Source organism: Mustelus asterias, chromosome 3 (assembly GCF_964213995.1).
Source record: "Mustelus asterias chromosome 3, sMusAst1.hap1.1, whole genome shotgun sequence".
NCBI classification, from domain to species: Eukaryota; Metazoa; Chordata; class Chondrichthyes; order Carcharhiniformes; family Triakidae; genus Mustelus; species Mustelus asterias.
This window is the reverse complement of record NC_135803.1, coordinates 29,404,005-29,415,012: the sequence shown is the minus strand read 5'-3', so window position 1 is coordinate 29,415,012 and position 11,008 is coordinate 29,404,005. Positions and strand designations below refer to the sequence as shown.

General features: G+C 50.6%; 2 protein-coding genes across 3 annotated transcripts in view; both read left to right on the top strand.

Moving 5' to 3' along the window:
* Window positions 1–89: 89 nt before the first annotated feature.
* LOC144491785 (uncharacterized) lies at window positions 90–782 on the top strand (the record flags this gene model as incomplete). Its single annotated transcript, XM_078210081.1, has 1 exon — window positions 90–782. A coding segment is annotated over exon 1 (693 nt), but the record flags the coding sequence as incomplete, so codon positions are not given.
* Window positions 783–800: 18 nt separating this feature from the next.
* LOC144488644 (adhesion G-protein coupled receptor G7-like) overlaps window positions 801–11,008 on the top strand; it is a 44,358-nt gene continuing 34,150 nt past the window's right edge. Inside the window, exons 1-2 of one of the 2 annotated variants that reach the window (XM_078206713.1) lie at window positions 801–1,608; window positions 9,031–9,150. In XM_078206713.1, the coding sequence (XP_078062839.1) occupies window positions 807–1,608; window positions 9,031–9,150 (922 nt within the window). In that variant the 5' untranslated portion in view covers window positions 801–806. Of the gene's footprint in view, window positions 1,609–9,030; window positions 9,151–9,518; window positions 9,770–11,008 lie in introns of those variants that run through there. The other variant, XM_078206721.1, reaches the window with a different exon arrangement.

Sequence of the window (11,008 nt, the reverse complement as noted above, 5' to 3'; positions counted from 1 at the left end):
CAACGACGACCCCAACGACAACCCCAACAACGACGACCCCAACGACGTCGACCCCAACGACGACCCCAACAACGACGACTCCAACGACGATGACCCCAACGACGACGACCCCAACGACGACCCCAACGACGACCCCAACGACAACCCCAACAACGACGACCCCAACGACGACCCCAACAACGACGACCGCAACGACGTCGACCCCAACGACGACCCCAACAACGACCCCAACGTCGACCACCCGAACAACGTCCCCAACGACAACGACCCCAACGATGACCCCAACGACGACGACCCCAACGACGACGACCCCAACAACGACCCCAACAACGACCACAATGACAGCCCCAACAACGACGACCCCAACGACGTCGACCCCAACGACGACCCCAACGACGACGACCCCATTGACGACGACCCCAAAGTCGACCGCAATGACGTCGACCCCAACGACGACCCCAACGACGACGACACCAACGACGACCGCAATGACGACGACCCCAACGACGGCGACCCCAACGACGACCCCAACAACGACGACCCCAACGGCGACCCCAACGACGACCCCAACGACGACCCCAACGACGACCACCACAACGACGTCGGCCCCAACGACGACCCCAATGACGACCCCAACAACAACGACCCCAACGACGACCCCAACGACGACCCCAACGACGACCCCAATGACGACCACCACAACGACGTCAGCCCCAACGACGACCCCAATGACGACCCCAACGACGTCGACCCCAACGACGACCCCAACAACGACCCCAACGTCGACGAACCCAACGTCGACCCCAATGACGACCCCAACGACGACGACACCAACGACGACCCCAACGACGACGACCCCAATGACGACCCCAACGACGACCCCAACGACAACCCCAACAACGACGACCCCAACGACGACCCCAACGACGACGACCCCAATGACGACGACCCCAACGACGACGACGGCAACGACGTCGACCCCAACGTCGACGACCCCAACGGTGACCCCAACGACGACGACCCCAACGAAGACCCCAACGACGACGACCCCAACGACGACGACCCCTACGACGATGACCCCAATGACGACCCCAACGACGACAACCCCAATGACGACCCCAACGACAACGACCCCAATGACGACCCGAACGACGACCCCAACAACGACCCCAATGACGACCCGAACGATAACCCCAACGATGACGACTCCATGTCCGACGACTCCATGTCCGACGACTCCATGTCTGCCGACCCCATGTCCGCCGACTCCATGTCTGCCGACTCCATGTCCGACGACTTCATGTCTGACGACGCCTCCAACGACGACGACCCCAACGACGACCCCAATGACGACCCCAATGACGACCCCAACGACGACCCCAACGACGACCCCAATGACGACCCCAACGACGACCCCAACGACGACCCCAACGATGACCCCAACGACGACCCCAACGACGACCCCAACGACAACTCCTCCACTGACAACAACTAAAAGTGATCCATGTGACTCTTATCCATGCAAAAATAACGGGAGATGCATGCAGACGACGTATGATTATCTTTGCATTTGCCATTCAAATTGGACAGGAAAAGACTGCAGTGAAAGTAAGTGTATGAACCAATGGCCGGGATTCTCCCAAATAAAATCTAAATTCTCAATGTGCGGGAAGATGGGAGTAATTCCTGTCGTTTTTTTTAGCATACTTACCAGAGCGAATGACTGACAGTCTGTGCATTGCAGAATGCCTCAGCGAGATTCACTCTAGAAAGTAGGGAGTGGGGCCTGTTCCCACGTGAGAGGCTGACAGCATAGGGCTGAGCGAACCACTGCGCATACGCTGATATGTCAGAGTGGAGATTGGCGCATGCGCAGTGGCCCCCCATTGCTGGCCTCCTGATCGCTGGTCAGCCCGACCTCCCCCCCCCAATCCACCTCCAATCGGTGGCCTCCCCAACCTTCCTGGGTGAGCCACTATGTACCTACCTCCCCAGCCAGCCCTAAACTTTACAAACCCCTCACCCCGGACAGTTCCGACCCCCCCCCCACCCCCCGCCGACCCTGATAACCAGCCCCGATATCCCCACCTGCGACCAGCCCCAATTTTCACCCAACAGTGCTTGCCCCCTCTCCCACCGATGACCAGCCCTGACCCCTTCCCCCGGCAGCCCTGACACCCTCCACCCTAATGACCAGGCTCAATTGCCCTCACTCTCCTCCTCCCACACCGGTCCTTTTGCAGAGTGCCCCCTCCCCCTTGGCCCTGCCCCCTCGGCCCTGCCCGGTGCCCAGTGGGCAGAGCCCAGAGGCCCAGTGGGCTGTGCCACTTTTCCCCTTGGGCAGTGCTAGGGTTCCAGGCTGGCACTGCCCAAGGGGCATCCTCCTTACCCCCGACCTCCCTGGGGGGGCCTCAATGGCCTCTGTTCCCTTCAGCGGGGTCAGGTGCCTGTTTCCTGTTCGTGGGAACACTGGAGGGAACCACTCCTGGCGGGGGGGTGGGGAGAGACACTAGCAGGCCTGGCGAATACCGTCCCAGGCCCCCTAATCATATTGAAATGCTGATTTCAATATGATAATCAGCTCCGTGCCGATTTCTGATGCAGAGGCCGTAGCGTCCAATGTGAATCCGCTGTGCTACTCGAGCAGTGCGGCAGGCTGGGAGAATCACCCCCAATATGTTTCATCAAGAAGACAGGTTTTGTGATCGCTTGCATTTAAATTGTTTTGCTCTTTCAGGTAAGTTGATTTCAATTTGTAAATGTACAATTCCACTGTTAAAGCTATAACCATGACCTACATCTTTTGGAAGAAAATGAATGTCATATTATTGAAAACATTAATCCTTATGTTAATCACAAAAAGTCTCATCCTGTAAATTTCTCTCATTCCTCTCTGCTCTCCGAATTTGTTCTTTGCTGCTCTCTTTTCATCTTCCTATTTGCCATTCTCTTGGGAGGCCCCTTGCAGTTTTCTCATTGTGATGTTTCTCTGCTTGTCTCTGACTGTTTTCCCATTTTGTTCTCTTAGTCTTTGTGTCATTTTACTTCTCTCTTCTTCCATTGAATGCAGGACTGCAGTCTCCACAGTGCACTGTGACAAAATCACCTGCATACTATGCATTGTCTCCCTATACGGCTGCCCTGTGACAAACATACTTGTGCTATCAATTCAATATCCATGCCAGGCAATGAACATAGACATAGAACAGTACAGGCCCTTCGGCCCTCGATGTTGTGCCGAGGTTTGTCCGAAACCAAGATCAAGCTATCCCACGCCCTATCATTCTGGTGTGCTCCATGTGCCGATCCAATAACCGCTTGAAATTTCCTAAAGTGTCTGACTCCACTATCACAGCAGGCAGTCCATTCCACACCCCAACCACTCTCTGAGTAAAGAACCTACCTCGGACATCCCTCCTATATCTCCCACCATGAACCTTATAGTTATGCCCCCTAATAACAGCTACATCCACCCAAGGAAATAGTCTCTGAACGTCCACTCTATCTATCCCCCTCATCATCTTATAAACCTCTATTAAGTCGCCTCTCATCCTCCTCGGCTCTAAAGAGAAAAGCCCTAGCTCCCTCAACCTTTCCTCACAAGATCTACCCTCCAAATCAGGCAGCATCCTGGTAAATCTCTTTTGCACTCCCTCCAATGCTTCCACATCCTTCTTATAGTGAGGTGACCAGAACTGCACACAATATTCCAAATGTGGTCTCACCAAGGTCCTGTACAGTTGCAGCATAACCCCACGGCTCTTAAACTCAAACCCCCTGTTAATAAATGCTAACACACTATCGGCCTTCTTCACGGCTCTATCCACTTGAGTGGCAACCTTCAGAGATCTGTGGATATGAACCCCAAAATCTCTCTGTTCCTCCACATTCCTCAGAACCCTGCCGTTGACCCTGTAATCCGCATTCAAATTTGTCCTACCGAAATGAATCACCTCGCACTTATCAGGGTTAAACTCCATCTGCCATTTTTCGGCCCAGCTTTGCATCCTATCAATGCCTCTTTGCAGCCTACAACAGCCCTCCACCTCAGCCACTACTCCACCAATCTTGGTGTCATCAGCAAATTTACTGATCCACCCTTCAGCCCCCTCCTCCAAGTCATTGATAAAAATCACAAATAGCAGAGGACCCAGCACTGATCCCTGTGGTACACCGCTGGTAACTGGTCTCCAGTCTGAAAATTTTCCATCCACCACCACCCTCTGTCTTCTATGAGAGAGCCAGTTACTTATCCAATCGGCCAAATCTCCCTCTATCCCACACCTCCTTACTTTCTTCATGAGCCAATCATGGGGGACCTTATCAAACGCCTTACTAAAATCCATGTATATGACATCAACTGCTCTACCTTCATCTACATACATAGTTGCCTCCTCAAAGAATTCAATCAAATTTGTGAGGCACGACTTGCCCTTCATGAATCTGTGTTGACTATCCCGGATTAATCCGCATCTTTCTAAATGTTCATAAATCCTATCCCTCAGGACCTTTTCCATTAACTTACCGACCACCGAAGTAAGACTAACCGGCCTATAATTATCAGGGTCATTCCTATTTCCTTTCTTGAACAGAGGAACAACATTCTCCACTCTCCAGTCCTCTGGCACTATCCCCGTTGTACCTTTAAGACTTTATTAACCGTAAAGACTGCATTCTAATCATTATTCTGTAAATTGAGTTTGTGTCTCTATATGCCCTGTTTGTGAGCATTTCTCCACTCCACCTGATGAAGGGACAGCGCTCCGAAAGCGAGTGGCATTTGCTACCAAATAAACCTGTTGCACTTTAACCTGGTGTTGTTAAACTTCTTACTGTGTTTACCCCAGTCCAACGCCGGCATCTCCACATCATGACTATCCCCGTGGACAGTGAGGACCCAAAGATCAAAGCCAAAGGCTCTGCAATCTCATCCCTTGACTCCCAAATAATCCTAGGATATATCCCATCTGGCCCAGGGGACTTATCGACCCTCAGGTTGTTCAAAATTGCTAATACATCTTCCCTCAGAACATCTACCTCCTCCAGCCTATCAGCCTGTATCACACTCTCATCATCAAAACATGGCCCCTCTCCTTGGTGAACACTGAAGAAAAGTATTCATTCATCACCTCTCCTATCTCTTCTGACTCCATGCATAAGTTCCCACTACTGTCCTTGACCAGCCTAACCTCACCCTGGTCATTCTTGTATTTCTCACATAAGAGTAAAAAGCCTTGGGGTTTTCCCTGATCCGACCCGCCAAGGACTTCTCATGCCCCCTCCTAGCTCTCCTAAGCCCTTTTTTTAGCTCATTCCTTGCTACCTTGTAACCCTCAAGCGACCCAACTGAACCTTGTTTTCTCATCCTTACATACGCTTCCTTTTTCCTCTTGACAAGACATTCAACCTCTTTTGTGAACCATGGTTCCCTCACTCGGCCATTTCCTTCCTGCCTGACAGGGACATACCTATCAAGGACACGCAGTATTTGTTCCTTGAACAAGCTCCACTTTTCATTTGTGCCTTTCCCTGACAGTTTCTGTTCCCATCTTATGCTCGCTAATTCTTGCCTAATCGCATCATAATTACCCCTCCCCCAATTATAAATCTTACCCTGCCGTATGGCACTATCCCTCTCCATTGCAATAATGAAAGACACCGAATTGTGGTCACTATCTCCAAAGTGCTCTCCCACAAACAAATCTAACACTTGGCCCGGTTCATTACCCAATACCAAATCCAATGTGGCCCCACCTCTTGTCGGCCCATCCACATATTGTGTCAGGAAACCGTCCTGCACACACTGTACAAAAACTGCCCCATTCGAACTATTCGACCTATAAAGGTTCCAATCAATATTTGGAAAGTTAAAGTCACCCATGACAACTACCCTGTGACCTCCACACCTATCCATAATCTGCTTTGCAATTTCTTCCTCCACATCTCTATTACTATTTGGGGGCCTTTAGAAAACTCCTAACAACGTGACCGCTCCTTTCCTATTTCTAACTTCAGCCCTTATTATCTCAGTCGGCAGATCCCCCTTGAACTGCCTTTCTGCAGCCGTTAAACTATCCTTGATTAACAATGCTACTCCTCCACCTCTTTTACCACCTTCCCTACTCCTACTGAAACATCTATATCCTGGGACTTTCAACAACCATTCCTGTCCCTGTTCTAACCATGTCTCCGTAATGGCCACAACATCGTAGTCCCAAGTCCCAATCCACGCTCCAGGTTCACCTACCTTATTCCGGATGCTCTTTGCATTGAAGTCGACACACTTCAACCCACCTTCCTGTCTGCCGGTACACTCCTGCGACCTTGATACCCTCCTCAGTACCTCGCTACACTCAACACTGGCTTCTAGACTACAGCTCGTTTTCCCATCCCTCTGACAATTTAGTTTAAACCCCCCCCGAAGAGCCAGAGCAAATTTCCCTCCCAGGATATTGGTGCCCCTCTGGTTCAGGTGCAACCCGTCCTGTTTGTACAGCTCCCATCTTCCCCAGAATGTGCTCCAATTATCCATGTAACTGAAACCCTCCCTCCGACACCATCCCTGCAGCCACGTGCTTATCTGCACTCTCTCCCTGTTCCTCAACCTGCTGGCTCGTGGCACCGGCAACAAACCAGAGATGACAACATGGTTTGTCCTGGCTCTCAGCTTCCACCCTAGCTCCCTAAATTCCTGTTTTAAATCCCCGTCCCTTCTCTTACCTATGTCGTTGGTACTGATGTGTACCACGACTTGTGACTGATCCCCCTCCCCCTTAAGGATCCTGAAAACACGGTCCGAGACGTCACGGACCCTGGCACCCGGGAGGCAACATACCATCCGTGAGTCTCTTTCCCTGCCACAGAACCTCCTATCTGTCCCTCTAACTATCGAGTCCCCAATAACTACTGCTCTCCTGCTCTCCCCCTTTCCCTTCTGAGCCACAGGGACGGACTCAGTGCTGGAGATCCGGTCACTGTGGCTTACCACTGGTACGTCGTCCCCCTCAACAGTATCCAAAGTGGTATACTTGTTGCCGAGGGGAATGACTACAGGGGATCCCTGTACTGACTGCTTCCTCCCAGTCCCTCTCACCGTCACCCATCTATCTTCATGGACTCATAATCTCCTGGACTCGTTTCGATCGCCTCAGGGGGTCGGAGAGGAATTTCCCAGATTTTTTTTTCCCCATATTGGCCCTGGGGTTTTCACTCTGGGTTTTCGCCTCTCCCTGGAGATCACATGGTCTGGAATGGGGGGGTGGGGGTGAGTTAATAGGTTGTGATGAATAAAGCATCGTAGCTGTGAGGGACAGCTCGGTGGATAGGATATTGGTATGTAGATAGGCTGGAAAATTGGGCGGGGATCCTGGATTCAGGATTCAATCCTGGACCGGGGAGCGGCGCGGGCTTGGAGGGCCGAAGGGCCTGTTCCTGTGCTGTATTGTTCTTTGTTCTTTGTTCTTTGTTCATTCTTCGGAGTACCTACATCCCTGAAGCTTCTATCTATGACCACCTCTGCCTCCCGAATGATCCGAAGTTCATCCAGCTCCAGCTCCAGTTCCTGAACGTGGTTTTTGAGGAGCTGGAGCTGGGTGCCCTTCCCACAGGTGAAATCAGCAGGGACACTGACGGCGTTGTCCCTCACCTCAAACATACTGCAGGAGGAACCGCCCAACTTATATACAGGTAAAAATAAAACACTTAACCAGCAACCACTGCAACCCGCACTATAAAAGCAAACTACAAACCTTCCCAGAACTCCCCACGGCCGACTTCCGGTTTCCTGCTGCTCTGAAAAAAAAGTAAGTTAGTTTTATACTCACAGTTACGCTCAGCTCCGCCCTCTGACCGCTCCCCGCAGACTCCAATGATTCCCAGTGTGTTGCCAAAGTTGTACTTGGTATAATGAATTAGCCAGATCTCCAAGAGTGTCAAACAAGTTACAAGCACATTTGTTTGAGAGCTTTGCTTGTTTCATACTTAGATCTAACAGCCCTGAGATTTTGATGGTTTGATTGGATGTAAATTCTAAAGTTGTTTGGAATTTTGAGTTACTCAGGTTATGACAGTTTTATACTTCATTTAATAACACCCCAAATATGAGGGAGAATGTAAGGAATGGCCATACAGATTCACTTTTTAAAATTCATTCGTGGTTCACGGGTGTTGCTGGCTGGCCAGCATTTATTGCCCATCTCTAGTTGCCCTTGGAGGGCAGTTGAAAATCAATCATATTGCTGTGGCTCTGGAGTCACATGTAGGCCCGACCAGGTAAGGACGGTAGATTTCCTTCCCGAAGGGATATTAGTGAACCAGATGGGTTTTTCTGACAGTAAATTTCGGATTATTCCAGACATTTTTTATTGATTTCAAATTCCATCATCTGCCGTGGCGGGATTTGAAGCTGGGTCCCCAGAACATTAGCTGCGTTTCTGGATTAATAGTCTAAAGTTAGTACCACTAGGCCATTGCCTCCCCTCTAGGATATTATAATCTAAAATTTCATTATTACCCTCCTAGGATTTGATCATTTTATGTGAAAGAGAGATTGGGGCCAGAGTGAGGGAATTATCGTATTTGGGGTGTGCACAGTAAGTAGTCTTACAACACCAGGTTAAAGTCCAATAGGTTTATTTGGTAGCACGAGCTTTCGGAGCGTTGCCCCTTCTCACTCACCTGATGAAGGGGCAGCGCTCCGAAAGCTCATGTTACCAAATAAACCTGTTGGACTTTAACCTGGTGTTGTGAGACTTTTACTTCACGGACTAAGATCTCAGCGAAATGTATAGACTGTGAAGCATAAAATAGTCCATTAACATTTACTTTCTAGATTCCCATTTCAGCAATACCCACTTGGTATTGAGGGGTAGCTGCTGCCCATGGCAACATACCACAGAATGAATTTGTACCTTCAGCAGAAGGAAGCAAAGGTGATGAGAGTAAAACCTATTTAATTCTCATCCAGCACGATCGAGGATATAGGTCAGAAATTACTGAAAATCTTACTGAGGAATTATTTTCTCTCCCCAGATGCAGTCTGCAATCAATCTGAATATCAATTTAAAAGTGATATTAAAGTGACATTTGACAAAATTCTTTTGGGATCAATTGGATTTTCAAAGGAGGTGTGTACGGGAAACACTTCAAATGGTATGTAAATTGAATTCATTACCATTTATCCTTCACAGTATTTATTACTTTCTTCCATACTGTGTACAATGATCCATTTACTTGATTGCTGTATACTTGCTATTATACCCCCCATTTTATGTGGACAGTCCTTGGGCAGAATTTTCCCAAACAATTTCTAAGTATCATGGTGAGAAAACAGGAGTCCTCCACGTCAGTCTCTCGGGCACACTCCACATCACAGTTTTTTGACACTCAGTGCAATGGAAGAGCCTCCATGCGAATCACATCATTATGGAGGCTCAAGGTGCGTGATTCGCCCAAAATGGTCACAGCTCTGCGTCGTTAACAAGGGGGAGCTGCATTTAAACACTTACGATACACCCACTGTCAGTCACGCCAGGAAGATGGCACCGTGTAAAGCAGCCCCGCGCTCACAGAGGGAGAACTGGGTTGGCTGCTTGACGTTGTAGGGGAGAGGAGGGCCATCTTCATTCCCCGAGATGGCCGACGATCCAGGGATTGGGCCGGCAAGGGGACTTGGGAAGCGATGGCAGCAGCTGTGAGTTCCCACGCACTGACATGGAGGATCGGGGTCCAGTGCAGAAAGAAAATTAGCAACCTTATTCGGGCAGCAAGGGTGAGTGTCGATCCTATCCAGGCATCAGTCCCGTCGTGTCATCCATCGCACCTGATATCTTCACTTCGATCCACTCCCTGACACTCTGTGGCTTTCCAGCACCTGCCTCCAACCCCACTGGCCTCCCCCCCCTTCAAAACCCGTGCCTGCCAAGGCACGGTGTCGACATACACCACCTGATTACCCCTCCCCCCAATATCCCCTGACACCCTGCACCCTAGTAAGGTTAAAGTCCAACAGGTTTATTTGGTAGCACAAGCCACTAGCTTTCGGAGCGCTGCTCCTTCATCAAGTGAGTGGGATTTCAGTTCACAAACAGGGCATATAAAGACACAAACTCAATTTACAAAATAATGGTTGAAATGCGCCCTTCCAGCCATCAGGCTTTCAATTCCCCCTTTGGTCCCCACAGGAGAAGATGGCCCATAATAGGAGGAAGCGGGAGAAAGCCAGTGTTAGGGTCCCTAAGCTGCATCTCCTGACTCCCTTTGAGGAGCGTGCCATGCAACTGTCAGGGGAGTCTGAGGATAGAGCCATGATTGACAGCCAGGTCAGCTTGCACCACAGAACTGGGGATCCACAAAACCTTCATTCAGATGGCTTAACTCAAGTAAGTTACAATCTGCCCAGATACTTGTCCCTCCCGTGCACTGAATCATGTGCCTGCTTTTGCAGCAGATGACCCCAGTGAGGCCAGGCCTTCGGGGGTTGGCACCGCCCCACCCATTCCCACCCCCATGGCCCGTGCTATTACCCTTGTTGATACCTCTGGTAATATCTCCGAGGAAAGCACCTACCAGTCAACACAGGCATCACACGTAACATCCACCGGCGCAGATACAGTCACCACGCTGGGACATGTTAGTGGTGAGGTTTCTGGGACTCTGGTGTGCACCACATGGCCGTACGTGCGCATCAGGTGGAGCAGGAACCTCCGAGGGACCAGGCAGGTGGAGGGCCCAATGGCTCCAAATGGGAGAACCTCGTGACGATGAGAGCCTCTCTCACTGTCCTTCACTGCCAGACCCTTGTCGCTGCCTGTTCTCCATCCCCCGGCTCCTCCTGGGCCCCATCCTCCTTCTCCTTGGCCCAGTCCGTATCTTCCTTCTCCTCCTCCTCCATTATGTCTCCCCACTGCTGCGCCTGGTTGTGGTGTGCACAGCAGATCCCGATGATGGGGGAGACTCTCAGGGGGCTGTACTGGAGGGCACACCCAGAACGGTCCAGGCAGCGGAACCA